Source organism: Thermochaetoides thermophila, assembly GCF_000221225.1.
Source record: "Thermochaetoides thermophila DSM 1495 unplaced genomic scaffold scf7180000011823, whole genome shotgun sequence".
Classification (NCBI taxonomy): domain Eukaryota; kingdom Fungi; phylum Ascomycota; class Sordariomycetes; order Sordariales; family Chaetomiaceae; genus Thermochaetoides; species Thermochaetoides thermophila.
Window position 1 is genome coordinate 262,599 of NW_006383039.1, and position 18,598 is coordinate 281,196.

At 53.0% G+C, this 18,598-nt stretch overlaps 7 protein-coding genes across 7 annotated transcripts; 2 read left to right on the forward strand and 5 right to left on the reverse strand.

Annotated features, from left to right (window-relative positions):
* Positions 1–13: 13 nt before the first annotated feature.
* On the reverse strand, positions 14–1,537 carry CTHT_0073420 (uncharacterized protein; the record flags this gene model as incomplete). The annotated part of the gene is made up of 2 exons (XM_006697535.1): positions 14–1,213; positions 1,274–1,537. The coding sequence occupies 2 exons, from the start codon at positions 1,535–1,537 to the stop codon at positions 14–16; spliced, it is 1,464 nt and encodes a 487-aa protein (XP_006697598.1).
* A 926-nt stretch (positions 1,538–2,463) lies between these two features.
* On the reverse strand, positions 2,464–4,246 carry CTHT_0073430 (uncharacterized protein; the record flags this gene model as incomplete). Its single annotated transcript, XM_006697536.1, has 2 exons — positions 2,464–4,121; positions 4,186–4,246. The coding sequence occupies 2 exons, from the start codon at positions 4,244–4,246 to the stop codon at positions 2,464–2,466; spliced, it is 1,719 nt and encodes a 572-aa protein (XP_006697599.1).
* Positions 4,247–4,783: 537 nt separating this feature from the next.
* CTHT_0073440 (uncharacterized protein) lies at positions 4,784–5,050 on the reverse strand (the record flags this gene model as incomplete). The annotated part of the gene is made up of 1 exon (XM_006697537.1): positions 4,784–5,050. One exon carries the CDS (start codon positions 5,048–5,050, stop codon positions 4,784–4,786), a length of 267 nt encoding a protein of 88 aa, XP_006697600.1.
* A 1,100-nt stretch (positions 5,051–6,150) lies between these two features.
* Positions 6,151–7,564, reverse strand: CTHT_0073450 (uncharacterized protein; the record flags this gene model as incomplete). Its single annotated transcript, XM_006697538.1, has 5 exons — positions 6,151–6,314; positions 6,391–6,908; positions 6,983–7,087; positions 7,191–7,378; positions 7,466–7,564. 5 exons carry the CDS (start codon positions 7,562–7,564, stop codon positions 6,151–6,153), a joined length of 1,074 nt encoding a protein of 357 aa, XP_006697601.1.
* A 904-nt stretch (positions 7,565–8,468) lies between these two features.
* On the forward strand, positions 8,469–9,367 carry CTHT_0073460 (adenylate kinase 2-like protein; the record flags this gene model as incomplete). Its single annotated transcript, XM_006697539.1, has 2 exons — positions 8,469–8,625; positions 8,694–9,367. The coding sequence occupies 2 exons, from the start codon at positions 8,469–8,471 to the stop codon at positions 9,365–9,367; spliced, it is 831 nt and encodes a 276-aa protein (XP_006697602.1).
* A 156-nt stretch (positions 9,368–9,523) lies between these two features.
* On the reverse strand, positions 9,524–10,517 carry CTHT_0073470 (uncharacterized protein; the record flags this gene model as incomplete). The annotated part of the gene is made up of 3 exons (XM_006697540.1): positions 9,524–9,585; positions 10,106–10,370; positions 10,452–10,517. The coding sequence occupies 3 exons, from the start codon at positions 10,515–10,517 to the stop codon at positions 9,524–9,526; spliced, it is 393 nt and encodes a 130-aa protein (XP_006697603.1).
* An 864-nt stretch (positions 10,518–11,381) lies between these two features.
* Positions 11,382–12,955, forward strand: CTHT_0073480 (DNA repair exonuclease-like protein; the record flags this gene model as incomplete). Its single annotated transcript, XM_006697541.1, has 5 exons — positions 11,382–11,520; positions 11,576–11,630; positions 11,686–11,690; positions 11,848–12,018; positions 12,078–12,955. 5 exons carry the CDS (start codon positions 11,382–11,384, stop codon positions 12,953–12,955), a joined length of 1,248 nt encoding a protein of 415 aa, XP_006697604.1.
* Between the last annotated feature and the right edge of the window lie 5,643 nt (positions 12,956–18,598).

Below are 18,598 nucleotides of genomic sequence, written 5' to 3' on the forward strand. Positions count from 1 at the left end.
GGTCAACATCCCTCTAAGATGTGTCCGCGCTCTTGACAGCCCCCTCTTTCTCCATCTCCCTGACAAACCGCTCCCACGTCTCAATAACACCGTCATAGAACCCAATATGCGCGTCTACGAGCCCAGCAAACTGCCGTTTGAACTCAACCCGCTTGATCCATTCAAAACTCTCCACCTCCTTAACCACCTGCTCGGCAAACGCATCGGCCTCCTTCCTCGCGTTCTCAACCTCCCTTGTCAGCTCATCAATTCTTAACTCCAGCTTACGCTGCCTGTCCCTACGGGCTTGCTCGTGGTCGACACCGCGGAAGTCCTCAACCTTTGACCGGAGGAACCCGCTTGCCCCGCCGAGCGCGGCCGCGCTAAAGGAGGAAATCATCCCGCCACCAATGCTGCCCGACTGCATCGCGTCGCGCTCGGCAGTCGACTTATTGAGATATTCGGTGAGTTGTTCGTAGTCGAGCTGCTTCTGCTCACGTGCCTTGAGAAGGTTCTTCAGTGCCCCGCTGTAGGCGACCATATCCCTCAAGCTGCCAACGTAATCCTGGTCGGTATGGTCCCTGAGCTTCTTCAATCCAGCAGCTGTATCCTCCACAGAGGCAGCAAACGCCCTCACAGCGCTCTCGACGCCCGGCTCGAGGGTAATTAGCTTTTGGAACTGCTCAGCCAGCTCGCGTAGGTCTGTCTCGAGATCAGCCTCGCGGCGCGCAACCCGCGCAACGACCTTCTCAACAAGGTTCAGGTCCTCATCCAGCTTATCCGCCTTCTCCTTCACCTCAATAAACCTCCGATCCGGCTTATGCACCTTGGTAAAGGCGTTCATCAGACTATCCGCAAAGCTGTCAAACACGCTCCCTCCTTGGCTCTGGCCGTCCCCACCAACCCCAGCCCCGCCCAGTCCCCCGCGCTGGCTCCGGGTGCGCATAATAGCATTCCAGTCAGGAGACTCAAGGAACTGGTGCAAGATGCTGGCGCGGCGCAGGATGGGGTGCAGCGCCAGGCGGGTCAGGAAGCGCTGGAGAGAGTAGGCGCGGCGCGCAGTAAAGTCTGGGCCGAACCGATCGCCGCGAACGTATTCCATGCGCTGCTTATCGGGCAGAGGGGGCACAGCGCAGCCCTGGTACTCCCGGGTCAAGACCTTGTAGAGGAAGACAAAGTCGGTGAAGCGGCGGCGGACTTGGGTTGTTGGGCGTTGGAAGGTTGAGAAGGTGGTCTGGTTGCGCTATTAGTGAATGACCTCAACCATTGTATCTCTGCCCAGAGGTAGACATACATGCGTAGTAATCAAATACGACACATAAGCATCCTTCGTCCCGTCGTTCTCTTTGTGCGGCTCGGTGACCGTACACTCAAGGATGTCGCCACCGACGCGACTGAGGGCTGCATCTCTCCTGCTACTGCTACCAGCGTAACCAGGGCTGCCACGACTGTTATTGTTGTCTTGGGGCGACGATCGCGAGGTGCTGGGCCCCGCGATGTCGTTCTGATCGCTGTGCCACGAAATGTTGGAGAAGTTGTCCTGGTCGAGGACGGCCATTTTGGCTCAAACTGTTAATGAAGAGCGCGGTCCGACTGTAGTGCCGGACCGTGTTGCGCTCGAAGCGTAGGTTGTTGTTTTCAGGATAAGTCGAGGCAATAGGTAAATAGGTGAGTAAATTGTGGGTGTCTGGGCGAGGCTGGAATGATTGACGGTTGTGTGGTTGCGCAGAGGGGCAGCTGGTCGTGGACCCGAAGCGAGTTCGGCCGGGCGGTTGTCAGGGACCGTAATTCGGTTCGGGGAGAAGGACTCGAACTTGGAAATTTGATTTTAACAGGATATCAACGCTGAAGTTTGTGCGAGGAATAAGCGTTCGAGCGAGGGAGGAGGGCGTCAAGAGTGTTGGCGATGGCGGTGCTCGGTGCTCGGTGCTTGGAGTGTGAGGGATTGACGTATGATGGTGGGGGAGTTCAGCTAGTCGTGTTACGGGCAGGGGTTTGGTATGGTACGGTAACAGTTTACATACTTTGTTACGCAGCAGGACGGATGATGAGGTATGGTAAGGGAGAGCCCCGGCAACGACGCCGCATGCATTTGCCCTGTCAAACGTCCCGAAACTAGAAACATCATCGAGATAACCGCCACAATCGCTATTGCCGGCTAGATACACCATTGATGAACGGTGATTTGGACTGCTATCCACGCTATCTATGATGAGAGATGAGGTCTATAGTAGTCGCCCGTGTCCGTGATAACAAACGAAAGAAGCAATATTATAAACAACAAGACGACCGAACCAAACGCAAAAGCCCAACTCCAAAAACCACTACCACTGCCGGTTGGCCCGCTGTCTGATATAACATACAGAATCTTCATCATCGCTCCGCCATGTGCCTAATGTATGTCACAAAATTGTACACCGAAACATGACGCAGGGAAAGCCAGCCAGCCGGTTCCGTTCTCATCCACCTCCCCATCCCAGCCGTTTACTTCTCACTGGCCTTCGCCTCGGCAGACGCAGCAGCCTCGCGCTGCGCGTCTATCCTCTCGGCCTCAGCGGTCTCTTTCTCGGCTGCGATGGCCTCGCTGACTTGCGCTTTCTCGATACCAGCCGCCTCAGCAAGCTCATGACGCTGCTGCTCTTCTTTTTCATCGATATCCTCGGTATCGCGTGGCGTGGCGAAGCCGGTCTTCTGGTTCTCCTCGTTCTGCTCCAGCTCTTCGTTGATCAGCTCCTGCTGCTCCTTGATGACCTCAAGACGCTGCTTATTGGTGGCAGCACCCTCGGCGTTGTGCACCTCAAGCTCGATCTCGTGGAACAGCTCTTCAGGGATCGACGACAGCACGCCAAGCAGGGCATCAATCTGCGTCGCCGACGGGCCACCCTCGGCCTCAGCTGACAGCGTCTGGCCGTACATGTAGGCATTGCTGAGAACCAGCAGGGTCGACGGCACACCATCGCGCAGACGCAGGTCCAGCCACGTCTGCAGGTCCTCGCGTAACCTGGCTGGAGACACACCGTAGCTCTTGATGCCACGGGCCGCGCAGGCAGTCTGGAGCTCGGACACCGATAGGCTGTCGACGCCCTCGTAACTGATGGCGCGGTCGTCACGCTTGATCTGACGCATGCGGTGGCGGATCTGGTAGCGCAGCATCATATCGGTACCGAAGGTATTGAGGTTGAGGTAGCGACACATGGACACCAGCTGCGGCCGCGACAGGTTGTCCAGGGTCAGGTCGTCCTTGAAGATCTTGCACACCTTGATCACGTCTTCGGCCGTCGGCTTCTCACCAGTGGACCGCAGCTTGCGGAAGAACTCGGTAAACTCTTCGCGCTGCGTCGTCGCCTGCGTCAGGGGCAGGCCCGTCTCCTTGAGGGTCTGGCGAAGGAAGTCGCTAACCTCCTTGCGAGTGGCACGGAGCATCTGCGCCTTTTTCTCCCTCGACTTCTGGCCCTCGTACGTGCTGGGCAGCATATTGGGGAACAGCTTCAGTGCGACGGGCAGCAGCAGCTCGGCGAAGGGCACGATGACGAAGACTGAGAAAGGCACCAGCCGGGCAAGGTCCTGGACCGTACGGCGAAGCTGGCGGCTCTCGCGACGGGTGAGCTCGTAGCCGGCGGCCATCTTGAGGGCCAGGCGCGAGCTAATCTTGACCTCGGCGGCCAGCAGCTTCGTGCCATCCCAGTAGTGCTGCAGTTCTTTCTTTATCTTCTGCCCAATCGTCAACTTTTGCTCCTTCTCCTTCTTGGCCTCCGTCTTCTCTGGGACCGCAGCCTCCTTCGCCGCCGTGGCGAGCTGGGTGGGGGACGGGACGCTCTCGCCGGCCGGAGCTTCCGACGCAGCGGGCTTGGCAGCCTCCACAGCCTTCACCGCCGGCTCACCGACCTTGATCGGCTTCGGCTCCAGCTTCGGCAGGGGCTTCGTCACCGTGATGGGCTCCCTTGGAAGAGGTTTCTTAGCCTCCTCTGGGTTGAAGCCCGGCGGCGGACCGGCGGGAGGACCGGCATGAGTGACGGTCTCTGTGGTGAGGGTGCGGACTGGAATGAGAAGGGCGGATGCCGGGCCGTTCAGCGCTAGCCCCTGGGCATTGCGGGCCAGGAGAGCTGTTGTGGCAAGAAGAGTAGACCTGGGCAGCGTACGGCCTGCGCGAGGAATGTCAATATCGATGCTACGCAGGGAGAAGAACGCAAAGCTATGGAGACATACCAGTGCCCAGGAAGGGGTTGACGACCAGCGCCCGACGCGCAACTCTCGTGGAAGCGCTCATGGCGGCTGTCCAGGGTGGTGAGAAGGGGTAAAAACGAAAAACGACGTGGCGCACAGGGTTGTTAATCGGGCAGAAGACGCCTTCCGAACTGAGGATAAAAGCTGGACGAGCTGGACGAGCTGGACAAAGGTTTCGCGATGGAGGAGCTGCTTCACGGAGTCGTTGGCGCGACGATATTGATTCGCTGCGGCAACAGGCGATAAGTCAACAAGCGGTCGTCGAAACGGGTCAAAGAGCAGTAAGAGGACGGACGAGGGCCGGAATTTGCGGAGGGAGAACAAGATTGACGGGAGCGGAAGCGTGGGAAGAGATGGTTACGGAAAGAAGACGAGAGACAAAGGACGAGCGAGAGCAGGCCGGTAGAATACAGGAGCAAGATGCGGCTTATGAGGGAGTGAAAGAGGAAAGTAAATTACCAGTTAGAGCAGTGTCGGCATTCGCGTCAAGCGAGGGTCTGGAGGGTGTTGGTGGATTGAGAAAGCGTGGATGTTGGACAGCAAAGAGTGCCAAAAAGGGCCAAAAGGGGCGCAAGTGACATCAAAAAGCAGGCGTTTCGCTCTGTTTCGCTGCCGCCAGCTCCGCCAGCTGCTTGGCTACCAGCGCTGCAAACGGCCCCACTGTCGCCCCAACAGGGTCAGTTGGCGAGTCAGGGTCCGTCACGTCACGTGACTCGCTTTCGCCCTTGGGCCTTGGGGCCTTGGCGCTTTTTTGGGAGGTCCTCCTTGGGGAGCCATGGACCATCCATGTCGCGAGCGTAAGAGTACGCAGCGGGAAGCGACGGGCATTCGACGGAATTGTGGTCATTGCCGTGGACGTCGACATCGGGTTTTGTCGGGCACACACACATGATGCAAAATTTCAAGGTTTCAGGATCACGCATGCTTTGCTCTGGCACTGCTCTTGCGCAGCTGCTAGTGACAAATGCTGCCACGTCTACGAGGCCGACCAGTTGTTCCGGACAACTCGATCAGCTGTGGACAGTTGTGCTGCCTGTGTAAGGCTTGCACCGAGGAACAAGAGTCTGGAACCTAGTCCCAGATTTGCGATCTGGCTGTCAAACCGGGATCAATTGATAAACTGATATCGCCTTAACAGCTTTATGCGCGAACTCCACCAAATTCTGTTAGCGTTTCAGAACAAAGCACCAGCCAAGCAACAAACTTAGACAAGCTGGCTTCATCGGATTGTCTGACTTCTGGGACGGCGCGAAATGCGAGGAAATGCGGCTCCAGTAATCTTCAAAAAGAGATCGCGAACTCTTTTGAGTGCTGCACGATTGTGCGGACGCAGTCTTCGATCCAGACTCGCAAGAGGCATAACTATAAAGATCCGAGCGCGCAAGCCGGTCCTGGAGTCTGTGGAATGCGATATCGGGGCTTCTGGGCAGACACTCCGTCTCAACTGAACGGTTTTGGTCAGCAGGCTAGCCTTATAGCCTTATTAATTCCACGCTAACCAAAGCCTTTTGTTCTGGACGCGTGCGTGAAGAAACGGAAAGAAGCGTCATCAACACGTTTTTCTGCCAGCTCTCTCTTGAACTCACCTTCCAAGACATCCTCGTCTCCTCCCTCGAACTTGTCGGAACCCCTCCAAGCATGGATATCCACTACCCGCCCCATCACAGCCCCGTGCTGATTACAAGATACGGATACAAAGGCTGGCTGCAGATCTCAGTCCTCGGCATGAAGCGGACGCTGGGCATACTCTGCTCAAGTCGCTGTCAACAAGCTCTCCACACCTCCTGGCGCTCTGCATGTTCTGTAGGCCGATGCAACCCCTTAGCAAGAATTCTCTGGCATCACTGCAATACTCCCAGCTACCTACAAACCCAAAACAACTTTGCTGGTATCGCACCAAGATAACAAAGTCTCACACTCCAAGCTCTTGCACTCAAAGACAGTTCTTCAGCTCAGAGCTTGCTGTAGTGGCTTCCTTCCAATTACTATCCTCCTCGTGAAATAGAGTTTATACCTGGGATCGCGAATCTCGCGACGGAGGTGAGCAAGGTACACCTGTACTTCTTCGTGCGTCCAGCCTAGTACCGAGTGCCAGATATGGAGAACATATCCTATCATTATCGAATCAGCACCAAAGCACCGTCCTTACTCAAGTAACTAGGATAATAGCAGTGATTAGAGACTTACCGTCCATATCGTTCTCAAAAGCGGCCTTGGTAACTATACCGGCCTCCTTCTCTCTGGGGTCTTCAGGCCACGGACCATAGGGGCAAAGAACATCTTTGACCTGGATGTCCACAAACCCTGCCTCCTTCATCAGCTTTTCTTGCAGGTTGTCCTCAACCAAGCGAAACGTTCGTCCGCTCTTCTCTCCGCCAGCATGCCACACTTTGTGCCATTGCCCCATAGCGCTTGTTTCCGGAATTTCGGCATTTACTGCCTTCCAGCACATTTCAGTTTCCTGGTTCTCAAGCCAGCCGCCAGGCTTCAAACAGCGGTAAGCTTCGCGGAAAAACTTTCCCCAGTCAAGAATATTGCCGACTAGGGTCCGAGCGTGGATGAAATCGAATGAGTTGTCTTCTCGTGCCCAAGTTTGATTACAATCCTCGATCTCAAACCGGACATTAGGAGGGACCCAGGTAGGCTGGATCGGGGTAATATCGGTCCCAATTACTTCAGCATTGGGATATAGATCGCCAAAATCTCTGGCAACGATATTGTTAGAGCCCGATTAAGCAGCTCTTATAGAAGCTGCTTGAGAGCTTGTTAGCTGACTTACATGGCCCAGGCACCTGTGCCTGTACCAATATCAAGGACCTTCTTGGGGTTATTGACTGGGGCCAGAAAGAGTTTATCACCAAGCACCAACGTATTCATGATGTGGCTATCCCAGAGATCATTAATCAGCACACTCATCCAACTAACATGGCACTCGAAAACTCATATAGACAGTACGCCTCAAGGTGGCAAACGGGTTAACAACTTACAACAAGTCCATGCTTTCAGCATGCTTATCATCATTTGGTTCCCAGGACTCCGCGTCACCGATCTCTCCATGGTATGTTCTACCATGCAAAACTCGGTATCTGCGGATACTACTTGCCAGAGACGTTGTCTCGCTCCACAGTGTTGAGCTGAGCGTTGAATCAGCATCGTCGTCGGGTACGTCCGGGAGCTATACGTGCCTAAGTGTCAGTTAAACCTCGCCCTCGACCAGCATAGCCGAGTTCATCTCTGAAGACAATCTATACACCGTACATACCTTGGTCTTTTGCCAATGTGAAGCCGGAAGAATTCCGGGAACGGAAGATTCTTCGGTTTTTGGCGAAGCAGTAGACGTGCCTTCCGCCTTCTCACCCATTTTGTTCGCGATTGCCTTGTGTGCTGGAGCAAGATAGTAGAGCTGAGAAGAAAAGAAATCTTGCTTGCCAATGTCCCCGCAAGTATATCTAGTTACTCGGTGGGCGTTCTTTATAGACTTTATCTGCTGATCACTTGTGGGGTTGTGGCCATGCATGATCACCGTGTTGCAAGCTATCAGTCATTCGCCTGCCCCCGGAACACTTTGGCTCATGCCAGCGAAACTGAAACACAGCGTCACATGCAGAGAGACTTAATATCTTGCAGACTGCATGGGTTTAAGTTCAGGGTCATCGAATGGGAGCACGGGTTACTGGTGGTTTCCCATCCATGTTTTGACCCTTGGATGTATGCATTTGGCATGCCGCATGTATTATTAACTCGTTAGTTGTAGGTTGCAGAGACGAGACATGTTGGGACATGGTACGTAGCTGGTAACTCGTGTAAAGCACCTGCTACTTTGCAAATTTACACCGTGTCTGTTATTCTCCAACGTGAAGATGGCAACTGCCATCACAACAACTTGGCATACTTCTGCAGGTGCCGAGTTGCAAACATCATCCCAACTAAATCAACATCTCGAAGAGCCTGAGCCTAGTCACGTGACATTGCATTGCGGACCGCGCCGTGCCGCTCAACCGCAACGCGCCAAGGTACCCTCCGTTTTGTAACCGTTTCCTGGTTAGGTTGTACGGCCCGTCGGCTGCACATGCGTGTTAGTGGTCCAGTCGGGAAACTCCCGCTCGTCGTCTCATACACCAGAGCCCCTCCATCGCTTGCTCCCAACTATTGGCACACGTCGGCCGCCCTCTCTGCCATTCTTTCGTCTGCATTTCCCCTCCTGCTTGCCTATCTGCACGGAGCTTTCATCCGCGCAGCCACCATCGCACATACACTCACAAATAATGCGTTTACGAACCGCCGCCCGAGTCATCCTGGTGGGGGCACCGGGAGTAGGGAAGGGCACGCAGTCACAACGCCTCCTCCGACGTTTCCCGCAGCTGTCATCCATCAGCTCAGGGGACCTGCTCCGGTATCATGTCAAGGAGCGGACTCCTCTCGGTGCGTAGACCTCTCCGGTATTTACGCCTGTCGTCCATCATCAGCCCATTAACAGCATGCCAATGCAGGAATCAAAGTTGAGGGCATCATGAAGAGTGGTGGGCTGGTCCCGGACGAGCTCATCCTTCGCCTGATCACGAACGAGTTTCATACGCGCGGCTGGCTGCGCCCGGCCAACCCGGCTGACAGCGTCATGACGCTGGCCTCGTCAGTCATTACGAACCACAGCGCTACTACAGAGCATTCCCGAACCGTCGCCGAAGAAGCCGATGCCTTCATCTCCTCCCCCTCCCACGCGCGAGGCTTCCTCCGGCCGCAAATCAACGACGACCCCTCGGCGTCCTTCCTGCTCGATGGTTTCCCACGCACACAAAACCAAGCCGAGCGCCTGGACGAGATCGTTCCCATCAATCTCGCCGTCTGGCTGAAGACCCCTCTCGAGGTCATTCTGGAGCGTATCTCCGGCCGCTGGGTACACGAGCCATCGGGCCGGGTCTACAACGACTCGTTCAACCCGCCCAAGGTGCCCGGTCGCGACGACGTAACAGGCGAGCCGCTGGCCAAACGGGCTGACGACAGCGAGGAAGTGTACCGCGCGCGCTGGGCCAAGTTCCTCGAGACCAGCGAGCCACTGCTCGAGCACTACGCCAAAAAGGGCGTGCTGTGGGAGGTGGAGGGCATGAGCAGCGATGAGATTACGCCAAAGTTGTTCGCCGAGTTTGAGCGGCGGTTTGCCGAGTAATGTTGTCCTTCTTTTCTGTCGTGTCGTTTTTAGCTGTTCTTTTATCAGTACCGTTTTGAAGCGTTCGAGCTCAGCATGCGAGGCTTTTTGTATTCCTAAGCACCTTCTCAACGGTCGGTAGACGGTGGCGGGATGCTGCTTTCATGCTGGATGGCGCTAGGCGTTATGGGTGACGGTGAGCTCGGCTCCTGTCTTGACTGGGTTCTTTGGTTCTGCTGCTGCTTGGGTAGCGTGTTAATATTGAGGGAATGTCGAGTAGGCGTGCTGAATTCAACCTGTCTTGCATAAAGGGAACGGGATTGGCCAGCAAATTAAAATAAGGTTTACTGCTCGTCATTGAGGTTAAACATATTACTGCTGCCTTATGTTCGGCTGAGTGGAGTCTCGTGTGATCGCTAAGCTCTCCCAATTCTTCGGTCCAAACTCATCCGCCTATCGCAGTATCCTAATGATCAGGTGTTGTGTGCATGAAGGGAGAACTCTCATACCCTCCGGTCGAGCGCCATCTCCCAACCCATGAGTGATGGTCTCCCACGGCTCCAGTATCCGATCGTCAACCTCTGCGCAGCGATATAATCCAACTATTCCTGCGTCACGGGCCTCTCAGCATCCCCTTTCTCCATCAACCAGTGGAGGAACCGCTTCTCGCCGTTTTTTCACAGCTTGTCAGCAACAGCGCTCAGACCACAGCCACGTGTGTTAGCATCCCTTTTGTGGAAGCCCCATAGCTCGTCGAACCTGGGCCACTCCGGAAAGAACGGGTAGGGCTGCGGTCCTCAAAGCGTGAGGTAGCGCCGAGTACGACGTTCTCTTTGCTTGCCCATCTCCTAAGGATGCTGAGCTGCTTTGCGGCGCACCGGGCTGCTTCCTTCGTACGATAAATGGTATAGGGGATGTCCTCCGGGGGAGTAGAGGAATTGACTTTCTGGAGATCATGGACATGGCTTTCTGGCTCCGCCTTGATGACGGAGATGTAGGCGGTGAGACATTCGTAGATACGGTTCTTTGTTGTGAAATGGTGGTTAGAGGATTGGAAACAAGCGATCATTAAAAAGCCCACATGAGCTCAGCGGGGTTTACTCACCGTAAGCTCCCGGGGGTAAACTCTTGGAGTTTGAAAACACTTCAGAGTAGAAGCAGGCAAGGTCATGGCTATGTTTAGTGCGAAGACATCCACTGGACCAGAAGAAAACGTAAGAACAAGTAGTGGGAGGAGAGAGAGACCGCATACCAAACACGGGTAAATAGGCCCCTCGAAGCCAAACACATGCGAGACCAAAAGGAACTCCAGTTGGTTTCGCATAGTTCGTCTTATAATTCTCAGGGTTCCAGTCGAGATGAATAAAAGCGCTCTCCTTAAAAGAAGGGCGGTGGCGTTTGTACTCGCGACACAGAATAGCCAAGTTGCGTATAGTTTGCAGGCTGCTGATGTTCAGAAGCGCGAACCCGTGAACCATGCCAAGTAAGATTTCCAGAGCTCGAGGAATTCCAGGAATAAACTCAACCACAGCCGGATGGCCAGGCCGGATTCGGCTCAAGAGTGCCTATCTTGAAAGGCTTCTCAGAGTACGTGTATGCGCTTATCATGGCGATTTACATAATTCTCAGCTATTCTGGACTAATCTTTGTGAGAACCTCAACTCGAGAATCTCGGGACTATGAGCGTCAACGAGCTCTAACACGGCGGGTTCGAGTGAATCTAGTTTGGTACGTACCGATCAAGGTCTCTAGGAGGGTCTGGCCATGGGTTAATCAATTAAGTCGAATCCAGCCCCACTCCAGCCCTGCCAGCTACGAGCTGCAGCAGGGGCCGGCTTGGCAGCTTGTCTCTTGGCGCCAAGCCCAGATAACCCTGTCTCTGGAGCTTAACAACTGTTCAATTGGTCTGAAGCAAGCAACACCAAAACCACAACAACGACAACCACAGCGATTCTCGAGACAACCATCTCGTTGCCACCTTATTTCCTGCGACTGCCCGACTTGCAGAGCCCGACTTACCGACAGCCCCCGGCACATGGATTCGTCACTGCATGAGGTCTGGCAGGCCGCAGCTGGCTCGCCCTTTGTACCCCTCGTCGGAAAGGGCAGTCAATTCCTGGTCGCCTTCTTCCTACTGCTGCTGGGTTTGTCACTGGGCACTGCCTTCGCCCTGAGTACGTTGCCAATTTTTATGGAAATGAAAATGTATATGCTAATGCTGGTTATCAGACCGTTCGCTCCTGAACCTGCCTGTCCTGGCCTTCCCGGCATCTCTAGCCCTTGCGTACGTTCGTCCCAAGCTTTCACACAATGTTGGATCGTGTCTGACCTCGGTTTAGATTTGGTGTGGTGTACATGTTTTGCGCTGTTGGAGTTTACGTCTAGATACCCACGGTCGCGAGTCTGTATCATAGGGGTTCGGTCTAAGGAAATCGATTTTACAAAGGGGCCACAGGGATAATATTTCCACAATCTTAATCACAACCTTGCTTTCCTGTCAGCCATATCCATGGACTCCCAGGGTTCTCCAACACCTCTGTTCCGGGCGGTCGCCAGCTCGACAAGGCCCCTCTACCAACTCCTCAAGGCCATCAACTTTACGAACAAGGTACATGTCGACATAACAGAAAACGGCCTGAGGTTTGCCGCAGACCATGCCCGGGTTATGCAAGGTAGCTACTCCTTTGTCTGGCCTTCTGCACTAGACATCTCAGTGTTGACCCGTACCCAGGAGTCGCGCACTGGAATAAAACCCTCTTCACCTCCTACACGACCAACTTCCCGTCCAACCCTCCAGCTGAGGACGCTAGCTCAGAAGATGACAATGAGGCCGCCATCCCATCTTTTCAGATCTCCCTCCCCGCGCTCCTCGAAACCCTCCAAATTTTTGGCGCCGTCGACGCCGCCACACGCCAGGCCAAGGCCGACGTCGACCCCTACCGAAGCAACCTACGCAATTACCGCTCCGACGCCTTCAGCGCCCAGACCCTTGGCATGTCTGGTACCTGCTCCCTCAGCTACCCCCAAGAAGGCGGCCCCTTCAGCATCGTCCTTGACGAAGCCGGTGTAAGCACCACCTGCAACCTGACGACCTACGTCCCTGAAACCCCAGACGACATCCCCTTCAACCTGGAGGACATCTCCTTTAAGATCATCACGCAAGCACGCTACATCCTGGACGCCCTCGCCGAGCTGGCTCCATCTAATCCGGAGAAACTCACTATTGCTGCGTCGCGATCTGAGCCCTACCTTCGTTTCACCAGCTCGGGTGGTGCCCTCGGCTCGAGCACGGTCGACTTTGCTAAGGGCAAGGACCTGCTCGAGACATTTTCTGTAAATGGGACCAACGGCAGGCGGAAATGGATGCAGACATTCAAGTTCGACATGATCAAAGCCGCCACCGAGGCGATGCGGATTGCGAGCAAAGTGAGCTTGCGTGGGGACGGCCAGGGCGTGTTAAGTATGCAGTTTATGGTGGAGATTGAGGGATGTGGGCCCAGCTTTCTGGACTTTCGGTTTGTGCCGTATGCGGTGTGTGAGGAGGAGGATGAAGAGGAGAACGAAGAAGAAGTTGGAGAGAGTGAGGAGGACGATGGGGACAAGGAGTAAGAGGAAGATCGGCAGTCATGCAGTTTGCAGGTTTTGGCGTTGCTGGATCTTGTACTTTGATTTCGAATAAAACTTGACCGGATCACAACAAAACCAATCTTCGTAGATTAGAACTTGAGGTGCATATCTAGTGGTTCTGGTTCATCTTTTCCCTGGCCAGAATTCTCTACATGTATCACCATGCTTGATGCCTTGTTGCCAACCCTTTTTTTTTTTACCGGACTCATCATTTCGAGAGAGCGTATGCAATTATCTGGATATGTATCGTCATACACCATTCACAAAAACATCAACATTAACGGGTCTGAGTTGAGCCTACAATGTGGGTTTCCAAAGACCTGCTTCCATGCCCAATCCAAGCATACCAGGTTGCCGATGAGCAGACGGTGCAAGTGCATCTTCAAGGCTACCTCTGCAACAAATCTGCGACCTCTCAATCCAGCGTCATCAGGTTTCTTTCTGCCCAACTAAATACATAGGTTCTGCTTGTCATCAGCTAGGCAGACTTTTTTTGCATCCAACAGCAGCAATAGATACAACCTAATGCGGCAACGATATAATAAACCCAAATGGCCTCACTAATCGACTGTATATGTTGGCTTAACACTCAAAGCTTCCGTTTCTCAAGTTCAACTTCCTACTTGGAGTTACTATTTACTTAAATTCACGGTCTGCACGTCTTTAACAACGTCAAAACACACTAACCTTTACCTCAAGCTCCGTCACCTTCACTGTCTAATGTCTCACTAGCAACCCAATCACTGCTAAAACAATGGCCACGTACACCTACCAGCTGGTTCCGGAGCGCACTACATGTGTGCTTCATCATGGATTAAGGCCCCATTATGACTCCCCTCTTGTTGGAGGCTTGGAGAACTATCCTCTCTCTGTGAGCCTGCTCGCAATGACTGATCTGTCGACCCACCTGCTGACTTATATACATGTTTCCCCTATGCTTGGGGAGTAGTGACAAACCTGCAATCTCTTTTTATGTTATTCAGCTTCTGCCCCCTCAGATGGCAACAATGATCTTTTCACCCTCCCAATCACGGCCTCTCTCGGCTCATTGCTCCAATGCTATCACAGCCGCCGCACCGGACACTTCTGGCAAGGAGGTAGGTAACTAAGCACGCTGTTCACCTGATCTACCTTCTGCTTCATCTTCTGTTGACCACCATTGACCGAAGCTGCCAGGTTGCAGACATGTCTACGCCAATTCAAAACGTGCAGCCTGCATTTCGAAGCCCTCAGTGACATCCATGCTATTTGTTTCGAAGATGTGTGCTCGACCTTGGGCTATCCCAAGCCAACTCATCAAAGCCATCCTCAGCCATGAATATCGAGTTTTTTGCCCCCATTGGTATGCAGCCTAACCTTCACACTAAAATTTTATGCTTGACTTCCATTAACACCCTTATAAGAGGGAACGATTCGCATTTTCCGCGACTTTTGCCTTGGAGAAACATCTTGTCGCTTGATGCGTGACCAACTCCCACTCATTGTATCGTGCTATATCATCACCAGTTTGTCAGTGGATAATGCTAGCTCCCTAACTCCCTTCGACTTATACCCCAATTTTGACAGGATCTGCGTTGCATTCGACACGATCTTTGAACCTGACAGACAAAGCTTTGCCATCCTTTCATAACATATATTCAGAGAAACATGACGCCCGAGAGGACGACTGTGGACAGGATCTGCTCATCTGGGCAGATGCAGTATGCATCTACCAAGGGGATCTGCACAAAAAAGGTCGCCAGGTCGCTTTCATGGGGGATATATATTGCCTTGCTAAGAGAGTGGTGGTTGATTGTGGAGAAGAGAATGAAACTATTGCGTCCGCCTTGTGGCTAATCACCTTGAAGTGGCGTAAACCGGTCTGGAAAGGTGTCTTTGTCCCTTTTCCTCCCGACGCACCTGGTAAGCGACACCGAGGCTAAAACTGGTGCCACCACAAAAGATGGTGTACATGCGGCAAGTGGGAGGATAACCGGCAGGAGCTGTTAGGGACCATGTTCACGTTTGACAAGACTGTCCGAAGTGTCTTTATCCATGGAGAATGTGAGTAAAGGGGGCTTCAGTGTACCGCGCATGGTTTAGGGAGAGACGGGTGTCAGTAATTCGGTTATTGCCTTTCGCATATTTGCAGAAGCAGCCACTACATGTCATGAACGCCCTGGCGTGATCGATGTATTTGAAGAACTGCGTGAACTATGCGAAACTGGTCCAGCTGATTTACCCCATCTTACTCAATCCTTCAGAGATTGGATGCTGATGAAACCTTTGCCAATTCTTTATGGATCGCTCATCAAATTCAATCTCGCACTCTCTACAAGAAGAGAGGTTTTTACTATACTCTGATAGGATTGGTTGGTGACATTAACACCAGAGATCATCCCGAACCCCGCCCCGATTACATCTCACCAATTGAGGCTACCATAGCGAGATTTGGGGGGGAGGGGGGTTGTTCTTTTGGAAGCAAGGTCATGGCTCAAGTACCACTGAGGACCGGACTTGCAAGGGGAGTCACCCCCCAGTGTGCCTTCATGGATTCAAGACTTCACACTCACACACCATGAGAGATATCACACATTTGGACGATGGAGGCAACTACGCAGCGCCCACAGAGCTTCTTTAAAACCCTTTCCCACTATACTATCACTCCTGGTCTCGAGTGGATGGTGACCATGGCTTGAGAGTCGTCGTTCTTACTGAGATCCCCCAGCAGCCGATGTGTCGATGTAAGCTATTGCCTCCTGTCTTCTCAACGATTCCTCGATTTTACAAAGCGCAAACAAGTTAGCTCCTCTTCTCAGATATATATCCCACAGTCCCACGATCTCCGGGCAGCTTATGGGGTTAGTTTGGACTTTTCAGGAAGTCTGGCTTTTGGGAAGCAGGGGTAGATTTTTATGATATCATGTTCTGTGGATAGGAATGTTTAACATTGATATATCTCATGAAGAGCTCATCCCAACTCTACGAGGCACTCATTGGCTTGCAGTTTGTCATCGGGATGCTAGCACAATGGGTGCCATTGTTCCCTTGGTCAAAGTAGACCGCGCGACAACGGTATACAGTCATCCATCGATTTCGCCAGGGTTAGAAAGTTACTGGAAAATCCCCCAAAAACATGATCTCGGACGAGGAAATTATCTTGAAGTTTCTGATGGGCTGTAGTGTTGTTTCTTAATCTTCAAATTTCACCACTTGATAAGAACGAAACGAGGGCGGATAGCTAGTGTCTCAACGTTGTGTACGATCCAGACAGACCTCCTGAGATGGGTTCGAGAGATGCCAGGCGGCTGGACTGAGAGACAGAGGAGTTCTCAGTTCTCACACAACCAAAGTGGCCGTTGTGGTCACCAGCTGGTAAGCAACCGTTTGTATTGCTGACTGGAGAGCTTCTTGGGCCAGATGGTCCTGCCTGGAATCTATATACATTGGCTCTTGTAGCTTCCCTTGCTCCTTCCTCCTCAATGGCACAGACCGTTGAGGGTCAACATTTTGGGTGGTGAGGATCAATGCCTCTTGGCTTTGAGGAACGCCTCCCAATGCTTGGTTGTTGGGGGCAGATGTCTGGGTTTGATGGGTCGCAGCTCCCTCTTGTCCTGATCAGTTGGCTGCACGGAACCCACTCTTCCAGATAGAGCTTTGGTCGTGACAAACGTGCTCCCAACAGGAGGACAAAAAATGGATCATACATGGGGTTCGCGTTCTGTTAGTGCTCTGCAAGAGCACGGAGTATCCGGGTTGTCATCAGCTTGTGGCCCACTGTTATTTGCAAGGTGTGATGTTGGGAGAGGCGCTGGAAATGGGACTGGAGACGGAATAGGTGACTTGGTTCGACAACTGTTTACATGTCCGGGAAGATTGAAGCAAAGGTCCCGTGAGGCGCCTGCTGCTTCGCATTTTACAAGAAATAAGCCACATATATGCGATTGACTATCAATGCTTCGCTACGTGCCCCCCGCAAGCCTCAAAGAACGGTTTTGGATATAGTGTGACAAGCTAGTAATGTGGCGTTCAATGTCACAGTCGTATTTTCGAGCGCGAGTCGGCAACGTGAGAGGAACTTTCAAGGAGGCTATGCCTTGCTGAGGGACAGAGCGCAAGTAGGACTGTTTGGGTCACCAAAGCGAATCTCGAGAGTGGGAATGCTAAGCGTCCCGTAGATGGAAGAATACGCTGTTAGGAGGGGACTGTACTCAGCAAAGACCCGGCGACAACGTCTCAGTCGGCACCGTTGGAGTTAGTGAATGATGCCAAAGCTAAACCCCTCTATCTTACTTAGGGTTGAGCAAAGGTATCGCTGATACAGCATTGACAAACACGAAGTGAGCACATCCACTTAACCACTTCATCCCCCATCTTTCCCCCAACTTTTCTCTATTCACAGCCCCCAAGAACAATGACGATTTACCCATTGCCCCTCCACTTGTGAGAGGAGAAAAAACCTTAACGCCCTCGCCCTCCAACCCCACGGGCAGGGTCCACTCCCTAGCGGCGTAGGGCTGAGCAAAAGAGTGAAGCTAGGTTGCTATCACCAATCGACGTTTCCACACACAGGGCGCTCGCTCAGCACAACAGAAACTAAGCTATTGCTGCAGTCAGCCAACATAGCCTCTTCCTGCCCTCTCGCACACCACCGATGAGAGAAAGAAGGAGAAAGGAAACTCTGGAGGGAACGAACAAAAAAGATCCCTTTGTCAATACTCATTCCCAGCTACGGGCATCGGATCTGCGGAGATAGCGGCCGGACTATAACGACAAGCTCCATTTGACCCTTGCCACCGATCACCCGTTTTCCCATATATCTGGCCTGTCGTGAGCGAACAAGGCTGCATGTCCCTGATTAGCTGAGCATAGTCCCGCCCATCAGGCCATTGCGCTGTGTGGGTTCTAGCGGTGCCGTGCAGGGTAGGGGAACCCAGCAGTTAGGTCAGCAAACGCGGCGACCAGAGTTTTGGCAGAGCCAAGACTGATCAGTGAATCACCAATCACCGATTTGCAGAGGGAACAAGCTTTGGCGCCAGGGGCTTGTGCTGAATGGCCAGTACAGATTGCTGGAAAATGAACAAAACTGCAGCAATCTAATCAGAGAAGGACATTTCTTGTTTCAATTGGTCGCCGTGTGACCAATATTTTTGCTCTCAGAGCAATGCTTTGTAGTATCACGGGATTGGTCAAGCGTTCAGCCTGCCCGCTGGCGAACCACACAATGTGTGTTACACCATGCCCACTTGGGAATATGCATGCTAGGAGGAAAGAGCTTCACATGCCCAATCAAACAGATGGCTCTCAATAGTCCCATCATCTTGCTGACGTGATGCCAACATGATCCTCCATTTTCTCGGAATTCGCGAGAGAGGCTCGCGAGACCGCCCGAAATCCCCGCAGAAGGGTCGACGTCCCCGAGTGAGGGATGCTTGTATAAGAGGCTCAAGGCAGCTGTCGATCGCCTGAACCATCCCCACCCCGTGACATCTGCGAGGAATTAATCGACAACGGTGACAAAAACATCGCCCAGGATACCGAGGTGGATTGTTTTGAAGTCGGCATTTATAAACTCGTACCCTGTTCGCGATTCGGTGGTTTCCAAAACATCACCCTTTGTCAGCATTTATCCTTCTTACCATCACA